The 17,011-nt window shown below is 48.2% G+C and overlaps 2 protein-coding genes across 2 annotated transcripts; one reads left to right on the forward strand and one right to left on the reverse strand.

The window, feature by feature from the left end:
• The first annotated feature begins 10,032 nt into the window (after nt 1–10,032).
• LOC120664268 (adenine nucleotide transporter BT1, chloroplastic/mitochondrial-like) lies at nt 10,033–13,196 on the forward strand. Its single transcript, XM_039943403.1, has 4 exons — nt 10,033–10,219; nt 10,307–11,207; nt 12,141–12,302; nt 12,419–13,196. The coding sequence occupies exons 2-4, from the start codon at nt 10,617–10,619 to the stop codon at nt 12,887–12,889; spliced, it is 1,224 nt and encodes a 407-aa protein (XP_039799337.1). The 5' UTR covers nt 10,033–10,219; nt 10,307–10,616; the 3' UTR covers nt 12,890–13,196.
• A 1,556-nt stretch (nt 13,197–14,752) lies between these two features.
• Nucleotides 14,753–16,396, reverse strand: LOC120664269 (uncharacterized protein At2g34160-like). Its single transcript, XM_039943404.1, has 5 exons — nt 16,126–16,396; nt 15,948–15,996; nt 15,377–15,439; nt 15,152–15,216; nt 14,753–15,028 (listed from the first exon to the last, which is right to left on the reverse strand). The coding sequence occupies exons 1-5, from the start codon at nt 16,252–16,254 to the stop codon at nt 14,933–14,935; spliced, it is 402 nt and encodes a 133-aa protein (XP_039799338.1). The 5' UTR covers nt 16,255–16,396; the 3' UTR covers nt 14,753–14,932.
• Nucleotides 16,397–17,011: the final 615 nt, after the last annotated feature.

Raw genomic sequence — 17,011 nt, forward strand, 5'->3', positions numbered from 1 at the left:
ACTTTCGGAAATTATCTTGTCTTTTGTGGTAGGTAGATTAAAACTAGCAATTTTTGTGAGATAAATTTTGAACTTTATAGTTGCATTTATTTTGAGACGGAGTGAGTAGAAATTTTTGATCTGTCATCAGCAGTCTGTCGGTTCTACATGCACGCTCTGTCAGTTTGGCCGCCGCTCACTCTGAGGCGGCGGCGAGCTAGCGCCGCGCCGTGGAGACCCTCTGTAGGGTCGAGATGGCGGACTAGAGGGGGGTGAATAGTCCTTTCTAAAAAAAATTGCGCCGGCTAATCGAAACTTATGCGGAATTGAAACGATACGCTTAGCCAAGACTACACCCCTCTAACTATAACTCTAAGGCACCTCCAAAAAGATCCTACACAAAGCAAATGGAGTGCCAAGCTAGTAAGAGCTCTCCTAACAATTCTAAAACCAAGTCACACAAGCCTAAGCACTAGTACTTCACAAACCGAGGGAGCTCCTACACAATTCTAATGAGCAAAAGCACAAAGCCAACCTAAGCTCACTAGATGCTCAGGGACAAGGATACACAATTCAAATCCAAGAGCTCAACTTGCTTAGCTACACAAACTAACTAGTTACACTAGGATCTCTACTTCTAGCTACACAAGCAAGAAGATGATTAGCAAGCTACACAAGCTAACTAATCACTAGAGAGCAACTACACAAGCACAAGATATAGAAGAATGTAAATACAAGGCTTGTGATTTGGAGAAAGCAAACCACCGAGAAGAGTAGACAAAAATGACACGGTGATTTTTATCCCGAGGTTCACTTGGTTGCCACCAAGCTAATCCCCGTTGAGACAAGCTCCAAGGTTGCCGCCGATCCTCTTGCTAGTGGTGACTCTCAAGTCACACTCTCCCACGTGGAGTGCTCACACCGAGCTCTAGCACATGATCCGGCCGGACCACTTGTTGCTCTTCACGTCTCGCTCAACTAGAGTTGCTCTTTGCAGCTCCCGCGGGGTGAGCACAATACCCCTCACAATCACTTCTCCGGAGCACCGCACAATCTTCTTGCGGGCTTCAACGGAGCCTCTTGCCACCAAGCCGTCTAGGAGGTGGCAACCTCCAAGAGTAACAAGCACACCGGCTTGCAACACGATCACCTAGTGCCACTCGATGCAAACTCTCAAAGCAATCGCACTAGAATCGCTCTCTCACTCGATCGGATGATTACTATCAAGTTAGAGTGAGTAGAGGGCTCTCAAGCACTCTCACACATGGACACCAAGTCCCCAAGGTGCTCAACCACTCAAATGGCCGGCCACACCCTCTATTTATAGAGGGAGGCCCCAAACTAGCCGTTACACTCAAATCCCGTGAAAACTGAGTTTTCGCGGACTGTCCGCCTCACAAAAACCGGACCGTCCGCCATTTAAAACCAACGGCTAGAACTGCAATGATTATGTGTCAGAGTCGACCGTTAGAGCCCCGGGCGGACTGTCCGCGCCCCTGGGGCGGACTGTCCGCGGTTCAAAACTTCGAACCAACCGATTTGCAAACGTCTCTGACTAAATCTGGAAGTTACCGGCGGACTGTCCGCTCCCCAGGGGCGGACTGTCTGCAGTTCAAAACGTGAGCACACACAGAAACCGCAGTGTTTCTGTCCCAGAAATTTCAGTAGGAGGCGGACCGTCCGCCCCCAAGGACCGGACGGTCCGCAGGTCATTTTGGGCACCCAAGACAGAACAACCAAGTTTCTGCGCCCGTTTCAGCTTTTAAAGGCGGACCGTCCGCCCCCATGGACCGGACGGTCCGCAGATCATTTTGGACCACCAACAGAGCCAAAAACAGTTCTGTTTGAGCTCAACCGAGATAACGGCGGACCGTCCGCCCCTCAAGAGCGGACCGTCCGCAGGTCTAGGGCGGACCGTCCGCAAGTCTATTTCCAGCAGAAATGTACCTCGGTAAAACGGCCATAACTCTTAGCTCCGATGTCCAAATTAGGTGATCTTGGACTCTATGGAAAGCTAATTCAGAGGGCTACACAACCCAACTGAATTCTTGATCCAAAACACAATAGATCAAAGCAGTATTCCACTCCAAGAGACAACCTAATTTCCGGAGAAAACCAAAAGACCTTTCTTGCTTCCCAAAGTTGATCAACATCAACTCCAACTCTCTCTCCTTTGCAAATGTGCCAACACCACCACGTGAACAATACCATGTGTATGTGTGTTAGCATTTCACAATCATTTTCAAAGGATTTTCATTTGATCTCACCACGCCACTCGATCCTAGCAACATCGCAATGTTAGATCGCTCAAGTGGCACTAGATGACCGTTATGCAAACAAGTTTGCCCCTCTTGATAGTACGACCATCTATCCTAAATCCGGCATGCACTTCTCTACACAACCTTTGACCGGTGAAATGAAATGCCCTACAAGTCATACCTTTGCCTTGCGCATTCCATTTCATCTTCCCAAATGTTGATGCCACACAAGCACCAAACTCCATCAAGCCTTTTGATCATCATTATGAGTCAACACTTGACTTGATCTTTCTTAAATGATATGATCCACTCCATATCATCACATGACCTCTTTGGTCCATCGATCTTGACCTTGCTCGCTCTTCACCGTTGCCTCGGTCCATCGGCGCCAAATCTTGCCCAAGCTTCACCGCCTCGCGGTCCCTCGCTTCAAAGCCTTGACTTGCCCTTCTCCATTGCAACCGGTCCATCAAGCCAAGCCTTGTCTTGATCTTCTCCACTTTGGTCACATAACTCCATGTCATGTCTCATATGCAATGAGCTCCTCGATCACACTATATGAGCATAGCATCAACACTTAGCCATTTCTCCTCCATGGCACATGTTGCTCATACTAGTGTCTTTGTGTGGACTAATCTCCTGTGTATCTCAACATAAACACTTATTAGTCCACATAAGTTGTCACTCAATTACCAAAACCAAACAAGGGCCTTTCACCCTCGCCCCTATTCCATCGGCGTGCCGCCGCTGAGTCTGTCCGGCTCCCCGTCCGCTGCGCATCCGCCGCCGCATAGCCGTCCAGCTCCCCGCCCGCCGGGGCACCGCCGTGGAGGCCCTGCGTCTCTCGTGCTCCGCGCCATCGCCGCGGAGGGCCTGCGCCCATTCACCACAGTTGGACACATTTGAGGCTCGGCCCAGGCGTGCACTTTACGAAGTCGAATTCAATTAAGGCCCATGCATATAGGGCCCAGGTACACCTGCCATGGCGTCTTTTTTATTTTTATATTTTTTAAAATCATTTTTTACAGAAATATATTTTCGATTTCATAATTTACAGTTTTGTACCCCTACCGCCTGGCTGCGGGGCGGCAGGGTACCTGCCGCCAACTGGCGGGGCGGTAGGGACCTGAATGTAAATAAAATTTATTTTTAATCGCATTTTGGCCTCTGGGGGAGCCTGCCGCCCCCCCCTGCCAGGCGGCAGGGTACCTACCGCCAACTGGCGGGGCGGTAGGCCAGGCAAAAAATATTTTCTTTTTAGTTTCTAGAACAGTGAACTTCTAAATTCAATTAAAAATTATAGAAAAATAAAAAAAATGCAAACTAAATTTTGATAGGTTTCTTAAATCAAGATCTACAGAGAAAAAATACTCATGTATGTGAAATGTCAATTTTGCCCCTCTAAAATTTTAGGTTGTGTTTAATCTAGTTTATTTTGTATCTGTTGTTCTGTTTGTCTAAAAATCTTGAAAATTTTGTGGTAGCCTAATTTTTGCATGTGTATTTCACTGGAAAATTTTCAGGTGCATAGCCTAGGTGCATGTTTGTGGATCTATTATTCTACTGCTAAATGATGGAAATCCAACAATAATAGATCCACAAATATGCACTTAGGCTATGCACCTGAAAATTTTCCAGTGGAATACACATGAAAATAGTAGGCTATCACAAAATTTTCAGGATTGTTAGACAAACAGAACAACAGATACAAAATAAACTAGATTAAACACAACCTAAAATTTTAGCAGGGGCAAAATTGACATTTCACATGCATGAGTATTTTTTCTCATTAGATCTTGATTTAATAAACCTAACAAAATTTAGTTTGTATTTTTTTGATTTTTTTATAATTTTTAATTGAATTTAGAAGTTCACTGTTCTGGAAACTAAAAAGAAAATAATTTTTTTCCTGGCCTACCGCCCCGCCAGTTGGCGGTAGGTACCCTGCCGCCCGGCAGGGGGGCGGCAGGCTCCCCCAGGGGTCAAAATGCGATTAAAAATAAATTTTATTTACATTCAGATCCCTACCGCCCCGCCAGTTGGCAGCAGGTACCCTGCCGCCCCGCAGTCGGGCGGTAACTGAAAATATATTTCTGTAAAAAATGATTTTAAAAAATATAAAAATAAAAAAAGCTGCCCTGCCATGTCCCGTGCTCTTGGCGCTTGAGGCCGCCTCCTCCAGCGGTGGTTGGAGCTTGGAAGGGAGGAGCGCGACGGCCGGCGATAGGAAACCACACGACATGGGAGAAGCAGGATTCACCGCCAGCACGGCAGCAGCCAGCGAGAGCCGAGAGCGATCGCGGGAGGAGGCCAGGAACAGCAACGTCACGTCACGGCCGGCCGGCGACCGCCACGCCACACACCAGCGCACGTGTCGTGATCTTGACACAATGTGTGACTGCCTTGCGTTTCAGCAGACCTTTCAGTTTATGAGAAGATACCTTGAAACACCTAGAAGTGTCATCTTGTAGGCCTTGTAAGGGGATGATTGGTTGGCTGGTTTTACCGTAGCCAGGCTCCCGAGATGCAACATCATCGTGTTTGGTTAGCTGGAGCAGCACCAGAGCCTGGTCCCCGTGATGCAAAGTGCGCCTCCGAGCCAGGCTCCGTGGATACGGCAAAAATGGGCGTTTCTAGCGGGCCTGGCTCGCCGCATGCTAAGAATCTTTCATTGCTGCACCAAAATAGAGACGAGCGGTGCAGCCAGGAGGCCAACCAATCAATTTCCCTGCATATCCTACCAACATGCAAACGAGCAACCAATCACAGTGAGGTTGCATGCACTGAGCCTGGCTCCGTGGAACCTGGCTCTTGAGTGCGAGACAGGCTCCGCTCAGACGAGAACCAATCAGGCCCTAACTGAATTCGACGACCATTATGAGGTATCCTCATAACCTTTTTCTTCCTGTGAAGCCACATAGGGCTATGATCCTCTAGCCAATCAGCACCAAGAATCAGGTCAAACTCTTTTATTGGTAAAACTCTGGCATCGTAGGCAAAAGAGTGCCCCTGAATACACCACTGCAACTGAGGGATGAACTCTGTGGACATCATGGGACTCCCATCAGCACTTGATAATTGTAGGGGCTCACAGGGTTGCACTGACTGAGAAAGAGATGTAGCAACATCCTGACTGATGAAAGTACCCGCACTGCCTGAATCCAACAAAATGAGGAGTTCCAATTTGCCAATAAAATCTCTGAACCTCATAGTTCTTCTTTTCCAAGGAACAGCAACAGCAGGAGCAGGAGGTAAAGAAGGAGTAACAGCCATAACAGACTGATCATCCTCGTTGTCACTGGATGTTAGATCAGAGGAATCTTCCAACTGAAAAAGTTCCAATAATTCCTGAATAACACTGATAGAGACCTGCTCCGGACATTTGTGCTTTTTATCCCACTTCTCACCACAGGTGAAACACAACCCATTGGCTCTTCTGAACTCTTTCTTGCTTGCCATTTTTCATCCAGAGACGATCGATCAGACTTCTTGGGATCATCTTTCTTAAGGGAAGGCTTTAAGGATTCATTGGTAGTGAAAACCCTGCTACCAGCCTTGTACTCCTTGCCATCAGACTTGCCCCAGGAACGCTTCTTATTGGATTGCAGCTCCTCCTCCTGCAACAAGGCCAGGGAACTAGCAGTATCCACCGTCGTGGGGCGATGTAAAATTATTGGAGCATGAATTTCCTCTTTCAATCCATTCAGGAAACGTGTGATGAAGAAAACATCATCATAAGAAGTATTGTAAAGCAGAATACTATGCGATAACTGCTCAAAACGATGATAATAATCTGCAACAGAGCCAATTTGTCTAAGAGCATCAAGTTGGCGCATGTGAATCTGGTATTGGTCACGATCAAAGCGATCACACACCGCTGTGCACAACTCGGACCAGGTCTGCACCCGCCCACGCAACTCTAGCGTCTGAAGCCAGGAAGCAGCTGCTCCCTCAAAGTTCAGGGCAGCAAACCGAGGTTTCATATGATCACTAACCCCAAACACCTCAAAGTACATTTCGCACCTATCCTTCCACAGACGCGGGCGCATGCTTTCTACCCGAATAATGCAGATCATCAATACTCCCAGATTCATGCAAGTTGGGGTCAGAATTCATACCCGTGACCGGGTGTGGCGGGTGGGAACCAAGGATTCCACCGCCAACATCCCGGTGGTTGGTGGCGACGCGGTGCCCGCTGGGCCGCTCCAAGGAGGATGCAGGTGGGCGCATGTCCGGATGAGGAGCCGTATTCAAGTCGAACAGATTAGTCCACCGCGACTGAGGGTGTGGTGGCGCAGTGGACGGACGCGGTGGAGGTCGTACCGGTGCTGGCGCAGTCAGGGGCTCGATGGGGTCGCCATGGCACGCCGTGCGCTCGGACTGGGCAAGCAGCTTGTCCATGGAAGCGCTTGCGGAGGACTTCCAAGTTTCCAGGGCGGTGAGCTTGTCCAACACCTTGGTCATGACAGCGTCGAAGCCGTCGAACTTCTTCGCAAGGTCCTCCATGGCCGTCGACATCTGGGCTTCAAACTTCGTTGGCTTGCGAGGAGCCAGGTCGAATCCGCCACCAACTGGAAGAGGCGCACACATTCCTCAGTTCTAAGCCTAAGCGGCGCGAGAGAAGTGATAGGCGACGGCGCCGGAGCGGCTAACCGGCGCTTTGCGGTGGCCGCCGCCGACGGGGAGTCGGTGAGCGGGGCGTGGTCGCCGGAATCGGAAAGATCCCGGCGAAGCGGACCTAGCGCACCGGTGTGGTGGTCAGGGTCAGGAACGCGCCTCAAGCGGCAAGCAACCAAAATACCGCGAGTTTGGAAAAAAAAATTGGGGGGATTTCACGGAGAGGATGAAGGAACAAGGCTCTGATTACCAATTGTCGTGTACAAGCGAGCAGAGGATTCAACTCGAGCAACCAGGGAAGAAGAAGAACAGGGGAACTCGTCAGGAAGTTCAGAAAGAGGATTCAAATACAGAGGATTCAGATACAGAGGGAGTCAAAATGAATCTTGTCAAGTCCCCTCATACTGCTTATACGGGTTCTATTTATACTTGCTAATGCCACAACTGGGCTTACAATAACAGGCCGCTTCATGGGCCGAGATAAGAGTCGAGCCTGGTAGCATACGAACTACTCCCGCTCGGTCATGACAGCACGCGGCCGGGCCGACACGCGGCGTGTGGAGGCGAGATCTCCTTCTGTTTTTGTTTTTCTCTCTCTCTTTTTCTCAAGGCGCTGGCTGATCCGATATCGGCACTCTGGGCTGATCGGATAGGAACAGAATAAAGCGTCGAGAACTCGAGATGCAGCGACACCGAGACCCGGTTCGTGGCGACACAAACTCGAACCCAGTTCGTGATCGAGCTGCCAGCCCCTGGTATGGAGTGAAGAAGACCTCTATCTAGCTGGATTTTGGTGCATCAGGCGTTTCGAATTGCAGAAGATGATTTGGGGGGGGGGGGGGGGGGGGGGGAGGGTTAGTCATGTTGATCTTCAAACAGTGGTTTAGGCTATTTCTTGTTTTGCCGCACTAGTTTGACATCTAAACTGTTTTGGTTGCAGTCCGCGTACTGCATTTCTGTTGGTCGTAGACACTCACTTGTGAGCGTTCGAGGTTGGGATCTTCCTTTATCTAAAAAAAATCTGCTCCATTTGTTCCAAAATGTAGATAATTTTTAGTTTTATCATTATTCAAACTTCTCTGACTTTATCTGACCAAGCTAAGAAAAATATATTAGTACTTCCTAGGGATGGCAACGGGTCTAAACCCATCGGGTTTTGCTGTCCCAAACCTAAACCCACGAAAAATATTTGAATCCATTAAAAAGCCCATACCCGTGACGGGTTTAGAATTTTACCCAAAATCAAACCCATCAGGTTAGCGGGTACCCACGGGTCACACGTGGGTCTACACTTTGCTATACAATTTTTCTCTCATGATCAATAAGTTTAGTATCGCGTATTATGAGTAAGAAATCAATGTTGACTAAAAATTACAAAAATAATAAATATATAAATAACAAACTCTATATTTAAATGATCGTAACACCATACAATATCACAAATCCATCATATGCATATATAAACACGAGAACTTTAAAGCGACAATAACCATACCCACCACTTAAGAGTTTATTAAAATAAGAATTGAAGGAAAGAGATGTTAAATTTGTTATAATCTCACAAAATAAAATGTCAATTGCTCTATGTTGGATCGGGTTTAAAAAATCCATGGGTTCACGGGTTCGAGTATTGTAGGAACAAATCCGTGCCCTTGCCCATTAACAAACCCACGGATCTAAAAGTTGACCCAAACCCGTACCCTAATGGAGCAAAAACCCATCAAATTTCGGGTTTCGAGTACCCATTGCCATCCCTACTACTTCCAATACAAAATAAATAAATTAGCTAAACTGATTTGATCTATCAATGATGGTGTATTTTCAATAAACATAGTCAAAGTTGTACAAAAACAACTTAATATAATACTAAATTGGTTTAATTTTAAGATGAAGAGAGTGCGGAATTGCTCCGTAAAATAGAATATAAGTTATGTAAAAAGCGAGATTCAAGTTACACTAAGATGCTGATTAGATAGTTCGATCTAATCTAAAGGTCTATAAAAAAACTTGTACAATCTAAGACACCTCGTAAGAAGGCATACCCCAGAAGTATTACATTACAAATATCCCCGCTGATACTGTTAGTTTTCTCACAGTTTCTATTTTTTTTTACACTACCAGGTTTGCATCCATCGGATCGGTTCGGGTCGGGTCACTTCGGATTTTGGGTCAAAATTATTGGCACATGCCCGACCCATGATATGGTCAGGTTGGGTCGGGCTCGTGTTGGGTCGGATTGGTTCGTATTTTTGTGTGTAATTTTTGGATTGGATTAGATTTTTTATGTGTTATAAATTTTTCGGCCCGTACTGGACCCATCACTTAATCGAGTCATCACTTAATCGAGTCAGGTCAGGTTGGATTTTTTTCAGATGGATTGGATCGGGTTTATCGGGTCGGGCGACTCGTGATCATGTCTTTGCACAAAAGATGAGATCTACCCTCTTAGACCTTATTTGGATAGAGGTGGATTAGAGGGGAATAAAAAGCATTGAGTCTAAAATGAACTCAATTCCTCTCTAGTCCCTCTCGTTCCACTTTAGTCCATAAATACCCGATCAGTCTAAAAAAATCCATAAATACCCAAGTAAGGCTTTAGCATTGTCTCAATCCTCACCTAACACGCTGCCACTCGGTACCATCTCATCAAATCACTCCTTATTTAGTTATAAAATTCAAAATTCCAAAACTATCCCGTCGAAAAAATATCTTATATACATGAAATATTAAATCTAAATAAAATAAAAAATTAATTGTATAGTTTGTTTGTAAATTACGGGACGAATCTAATAAGCCTAATTAGACATGAGTATGCACTAAATTGCTACAGTACCCATACACTAATGATAAATTAATTAGGCTCATTAGATTCGTCTCGTAATTTACATATGAGTTCTGTAATTAGTTTTGTGATTAGTCTATATTTAATATTTCAAATGTGAAAAAAATTCAATTTCAAAAATTTTACACGCGCTCTTCCTTATTTGCAAGCCTTCCTCGTTCCAACTCTTGACTACATCAACATCATTGACCAAGATCCCAGCAAAGCTTCAACGCATGTTAACTGCTGTCAGCGCCCCCCTGCCCCCTATTCTTAGCAGTGATGTTCTTGACTTCCTCTGGATGCGGTACGGAACAGTAGCAACACAGCTCAAAGTGTTTCACGTGCTCAGACGCCGGAGGAAGAGGAGAAAGGCAAAAAAAAAAAAAAAAAAACCTCGCGTTGGTGCTGCCGATTTTGACTTCTACTACTCCCAAGTCTCCAACTTCCTCTCCTCTCCGGCGGCGGCGGCGGCCAAGAAACACAACTACACAAGGCGGGAGGTACACGAGGAGGAAAGGGGATTCCATTCCCAATATGTAAGGTAATAACCACCGGCTGAAATTTCCTATTACGCCGGAGAGAAAAAAGGTTCTCATCTTTTATTCCTTTCCCTTCCCTCTGGTTGCAGATTGATTCCTTACCAATTGTATCGCCATTCCTTCCCGTTCGTTGGGCGTGGGGGGTTTAACCTAGAAATCAGTCCTTTTCCGCGCTAGTGGAGAGTGGATTTGGACGGCAGCCGCTGAAAAATAGCGCCTTTTTCAGCCCCAAGATGCCTGCTTCCGCTTCTTTTCCACGCCACACCTTTTGAATCCATTCCCGTCAGCTCCCTTTTTCGCCGCACTAGGTGTCTAGGTGTTTCTCAGCCTGCTTGGAGGGGGAGGTGAGCGGCCTCCGCAATATCGCTGTTCAGTTGATTCAAGAAACCAGGCCGGGCGATGAGCAGGAAGAGCGGCGGCGGCGCGCGGTTGCAATGCGCGGATACGAAGGATTGGGGTTGCTGCTTCCTAGCCCTCCCGCCTGTAGCACCTGCTGGTGTGGATGGCGATGGCGGGTTCAACCTCGCATGGACCCTCCACCAGTCCTTCCACCCGCCGGCCGGCCTGTTCGCCAGCGTGGGCCAGCAGGTGGGGGTTGGATTCCCCGGGGCCGGGGCCTCCTCTAGCGCCACTTCACCGGAGACTCCACGGGACCCATATATGAAGTACGTCTCGCCGGAGGTTGTCGAGACGCCTCTGCTGGGGGAAGGTGTGGGGTTGAGGGATAAAGGGAAGAAGAAAGCCGTGAAGCTCAAGATTAAGGTTGGGAATCACCACCTCAAGAGGCTGATCAGTGGGGCGATTGCGGGCACGGTGTCGAGGACTGCCGTCGCACCTTTGGAAACGATTAGGACACATTTGATGGTTGGGAGCAATGGGAATTCAATGACGGAGGTATTCCAGTCTATCATGAAGCATGAAGGGTGGACTGGGTTGTTCCGTGGTAACTTTGTTAATGTCATCCGGGTAGCCCCAAGCAAGGCAATCGAGGTAAATAACCGATCCGTGGTTTACATAATTCATCATCTTCCTGTGATTCTTTACTGTGCTTTCTTTGCTATTTATGTTCAATATGTAGATTACTCCTCCTTGTGGTACATATTTCTGTTGCAGAACCTACTACCTGCCTGCAAATAAACTGAACTGAACATTTGTCCTGGTTTCAGTTAGTGCCAATTCATTGCAATATTTCCACCTGGCAACACTATGAAATGTTTAGATCTTTTCTATTCTTGGGGCCTATATCGCAATGTGTTTAAGTTTGTCACTCAGAGAACAATGAGTTACTTGTTTTTGGTATTGTTTTAAACTTAAGCCCCATCTATAAGAGAGGCTAATGCTAGGATTTTTTTTTCCTCGTGGCTTATCGGAAAATCTAACATTTTTTGTTGTTGGTTTAGCTTAATGGAAAATTATGTTTAATGAGTAAGGACCCATAACTGGAGCTAACCACTTTTTTCCGTGCCTGGTCATATAGGTTATTGGGCTAATCTTGCACCATGCAGACTTTGAACGAGATAAGCCTTTTATGTACATCGTATTTATAAGATCAAAATTCGTATGTTAAAAGTTGTAAATAATTCCAATCTGATTCTCCTTATTACAGTGCTACGCATATTGACCTTGAGAAAACTTATGCTAAGATGCCCTTTAATTGATAGAAACAATTGGCCTTGTCTGTTGCTTTGGTGTCTGCTTGAGATACCTACAAATTCAGATACTTAAGCACTTCACTAATTAATGTTTCTTTGTATATGGTAGAAGACCTAGCTTGTTGCTTGTCATTCAATGAAGTGCTTGTTGCAGATAATAGAATCAGATAAGGTCTATATAACTCCAAATAAACCTTGAGATGGATGGATCTATGGCTACATATAATCATCAAAATATCTAATCGTTTGTTTTCACCTTTTTCTTTTGCAGCTTTTTGCCTTTGATACTGCTAATAAGTTCTTGACCCCCAAATCTGGGGAGGAACAGAAGATCCCAGTCCCTCCTTCATTAGTGGCAGGGGCATTTGCTGGTGTCAGCTCAACATTGTGTACATACCCTCTGGAATTGATTAAGACACGGTTAACTATACAGGTTAGTGCTGCCCCCCACAAGAAATATCTTGTTCCCTAAAACTGGTAGAGTGAGTAAGCTTTCTTACTGAAGTGCAAAACATGACAGACTATAATGGTTGTTTGTTACTTCTCCAGAGAGGTGTGTATGACAACTTCCTTGACGCTTTTGTCAAAATCGTCCGTGATGAAGGGCCGACTGAGCTCTACAGAGGCTTAACTCCAAGTCTCATTGGGGTTGTGCCATATGCTGCGACCAACTACTTTGCCTATGACACCCTTAAGAAAGTTTACAAGAAGCTGTTTAAGACGAATGAAATCGGAAATGTTCCAACCCTGCTTATTGGCTCTGCAGCAGGAGCTATATCGAGCTCTGCTACATTCCCTCTTGAGGTCGCTCGCAAGCACATGCAAGTTGGAGCCGTTGGTGGCAGGAAGGTTTACAAGAACATGCTTCACGCTCTCCTGAGTATCCTTGAGGATGAAGGTGTTGGGGGACTTTACAAAGGATTGGGGCCGAGCTGCATGAAGTTGGTGCCTGCTGCTGGAATTTCTTTTATGTGCTATGAGGCTTGCAAGAAGATACTGATCGAAGAAGAGGATGAGTGAAGTGCATGTAGATGCGCGACCTCATTAGAGCTCAGTTTTGCGACATTCTAACAGCAGCCGTCTTTGGTTATTTCTTTGAATCGACTGGTGCTGGAACTGGATGAAAGTCACGACTGAGATGCTGCTGCAAGCAGCGGAAATTCTTGATCCGTTTTTGTATTCAGTATGGTCAGATAAATTTACCTCTGTTCCCAGATTTTCATATACTTGATGAGTAGAAAGCATGGCTTTCTAAAACAAATTGAAATGTCGTTGGCAATCATAATCCACAAGTGGATGGAATTTCACTTGGCTGCTATGTTCTTGATGTTATAATCGTGCAGTTTAACTAAGCATGGTATCAAACTATTCTGATTTACATATATGATCTCACTACATTAGCATTAAGCAGTGTACATTAGACACAACTCAGCTACTGTCGGGGACCACGATTAGGGACATCCTAATCGGGGTACCCAAATCACCCTAAAAACGCAAGACACACGTTAGGCAACTGGGCCCACGGCCTCCTTCCAATCTGGAAGAAAGAAAATGGCTCAAAGAAGCCCAGCATGCAGTCCATCCGCATCCCCCTTGGACTCGCGGGTGATCTCCGTCTCGCTCGAGAGCTCCCATCAAGGCCCTCGACTGCGCCCCGCGTCTTTGTCTCGCTCGAGGGTAGCGAACCTACCCTCGAGCATGCAAATCATCTCCGCCTCGCTCGAGGGTGGCGAACCTGCCCTCGAGCAGGGCGAACCATTTCCGCCTCGCTCGAGGCCACCCCTCGACGAAGAAGACAAACGGCCCTGCCGCTCACCTGCCCGTCGTACGGAGGCATTAAATGCCAACCACTCCTCACAGCGCCCAGGATGGACGGCGTCAGGCCGCCATTCCCCACAATGGCTGTGACCGGAGTCCCGTCCGCCAACTCCGGTCACTGCTCCGCCATCCCGAACACTGTGGCAGCACTGTGGGACGAGACGTGCTCGGCACAGTTCCCGTCACTATTCCGCCAACCCCTGCTGACCGGACTCCACCTCACCACACCTATGGCCCCGGACCCGCCCCCTGCCCCTCAAGGAGGGACGCTCAGCACTATCAGCTGGAGGCCCGGACCCCCCCCCTCGAGGGGGTCCGAGACCTCCACGTGACTCCCGGACCCCCTTAGTGCACGCGTTAGCATCCCGCCCAGGGGGTCCGGGACTGCCACGCGCCCCATCACCGCTGGCGCACATATATATGCAAGACCCTGACCTGCAGGGCCCACGGAACGCTGCCACGCCACATTTGGAAAATGGTACACCCTACGGCGACGACCACGCCCTCTGCTGGGACTGGCAGGACGCCGGGCCGCCGGCGCGATCCCCGCAAGACCAAGGACGATACCCAGGACGACTGCCACGCCCGACGCCATGCCCCACAGTGTACTTTCCACAGTCCTCGACCACTGCTCCCCCGCGATTCTGGGGAAAACGACGACTTCCATGTTCCCCTGCGCATGTACACCGTCCCTCCTTGTGACTATAAAAGGAGGAGGCGGGCTTCCTTTTAAGGGGGATGTTCGCTATCATTGTCACGCGATCTGACCACTCGATAGAGCACAACGCTCAGCACCCGATATTGGCACTCGCTTCAATCTACTTCACCTCTAGCAGAGACCTGGGAGCTTCCCTCCCTCTCTCGCATGTACCCCCTACTACAGGCACCTCCGGTGCAAGATAATACAGTGCCCTCGCACACCCCCTTGCTGGACGTACAACCCCACAGCCGGAACCAGAATAAACCCGTGCGTTACTGTGTTGGCTCTTGCATCAACATCTGGGACGAGGAAACACGCAGCATTACTAGTTGGGATCCGGACCGCCGGGTCAGGACACCGACAGCTACAAAAGGAATGTAATTCAAATTCATATATATTGTTTCAGAAACGCCACACAGCAAGTGGACACACCAAAACACAATTCATCTCGAGCACCAGCATCTCATAATTTAACCAGAGCCAGCAAAATACCCAGAAGGCAAAAAGAAAAAAAAATGTAAGGAAAAACTAGACACTTCAACTTTCTAGGACTGCCCTTCGGCATCTCCTGCGGTTGCCTCTCCAGCGCTGGCGGCCATCAGCTCATCGAAGTTGTCGGTCTTTCCCAGCAATATCTCAATCTGCAGACGAAGTTCGGGGTCAATATTTTTCAACACAATGCCGTATGAAAATGAACAAATTAGCAGAAATAACATGTTGGTTCAAGTCATCAGAGATTGTGAAGGGAATCATTCTGTTCCAACCTTAGCCTTTTGGATCGACCGGCCTCTCATTTCGTCGCTGATTTCGACAGTGGATGTTCTAATCTCTGCACAGGTTAAGGGGTAACAAGTAAGAGAATCCAGAGAATAGGCATGACGAGGGATAACGAACAACAGTGACAACGACATTGAGATGTTGACATTATCTAGGTGTAGTTATGTAATTACACGCATATTTGATGAGGAATAAGAACCAAAAGTCCTTACTCTTTTCAATGGCAAGACCATTGTTCTTTAGAATCTCCGCAATGGTCACCACTGTTGATATGGCTGCAAGCAAATTAAACAGCTTTGTTAGGTGTTCACTAATCGGAAACAGAATTTTAGTTACATGCCGAAAATTTGTGTTGTGACCTCCAAGCTCGCACTACTATACAAAAGATACAAGGAAGGGAAACAGAATGGTGTAGTTTTCCCTCATGTTTATGAAAATTGAACGGCGTTGATCAACATGCCTAGGCTAACATGACATGACGGCGCGTTTGCCAACAATTTTGTCCTGCATATCTCAAGAGTGAATACAAGTCCCTACAAGCTGTGACATTATAATCGCATTGGTCAGCCCAACAGTTTAGTTTCAATTCCATAATTCGATCAATGCAGCATTGCAGAATTTATACGCGGTGCAATACTAGCTACAGCTTACGACAACAGGCAAACTTTGGGAACTGAGAACATTCAGTCTCAGAGGTACCAACAAGAATCACGTGCGTAGACAAAATTGTGTAAGATTCGATATGCAGACGAGACTAGGATGGGGACAAGAAGGGAGGCGCACCCAGCCCGAGCGCAGAGAGCTCGACGTCGCCGTGCTGCTGCATGTACCTCTGCACAAAACGGTAGCCGACGAATCAGCAATTCAGCATCAGCATCATCAGGCGGACCGCCGGAGAGACCTCCACCATTGGTGAAGAAGGGGCAGCGGGCGAGAGCCAAGGCCGATGGATCAATCGTACCTTGGAGAGGTTGACGTAGAAGAAGAGCGGCTTCTTGGAGCTGGACACCTGAATCCGGTTCCCGCCGCCGCCGGGCTTCTGCTGCTGCGCGTCGCCGCCCGCCTGCACCGCCGCCTTGTCGCCGGACATTGCGATGCAGATCAATGGACCGAGCAATCAGAGGGTCTGCTCCTCTAGCGGGATCGGGATTGGGATTGGGTCCTTCGTGGCGAGGTGGGGTGGGGGTATTAATGGCGGCCTCGGATCAGCAGCGGAAGGAGGGAGAAGCCAAGGTGAGTTGGTCGGATCGGGAGCAGGGGGGGCCTATTGGTTCAAGCAAATCATCTATAAAGCTCATTAAGACCCAGTTGATGTTGAACTAGCATTCAAAAATGTTGAACTAGTATTTCGAAAATGTTGAAGCAGTATTTTGAAAATATTGAATCGACATTTACTCCTCATCTTCTCCGACGCCGGCGACCAACGACGGGCGGCGGCGGCACAGAGCGGGGCAACGCAGGCAGCGGCTTAGAGAGCAGCAGGGCGCGCGGGTGGCGGCGGTGCGCGTGGGCACAAGCGGTGGCGGGGGCGGGGGCGCGGGGCGAGCAGAGCTTGGCCGCCACTGGCGGCTCGCGGGTGACGGCGGCGGCGGCGCACAGGGGCCGGGAGGAGGAGGCGTGCGGGTGGCGGCGGTGCTTGTGGGCACGGGCGGCGACGGCGGCGTGGGGGTGGGCGAGCAGCCCCGGGCCGGCAGCGAGGGCCCTCGGGTGAGGGCGGCGGCGGCGCACAGGGGTAGGAGAGGGGCGCGTGTGGGTGCCGGATTACGGTTGAGGGAAGAGATGGATGGATGAGATTGGTTGTACGAACCTTAAACACTGGAAGTTATATTGGGAAAAAACTTCCGGAA

Source organism: Panicum virgatum, chromosome 3N (assembly GCF_016808335.1).
Source record: "Panicum virgatum strain AP13 chromosome 3N, P.virgatum_v5, whole genome shotgun sequence".
In the NCBI taxonomy this organism is placed as follows: domain Eukaryota; kingdom Viridiplantae; phylum Streptophyta; class Magnoliopsida; order Poales; family Poaceae; genus Panicum; species Panicum virgatum.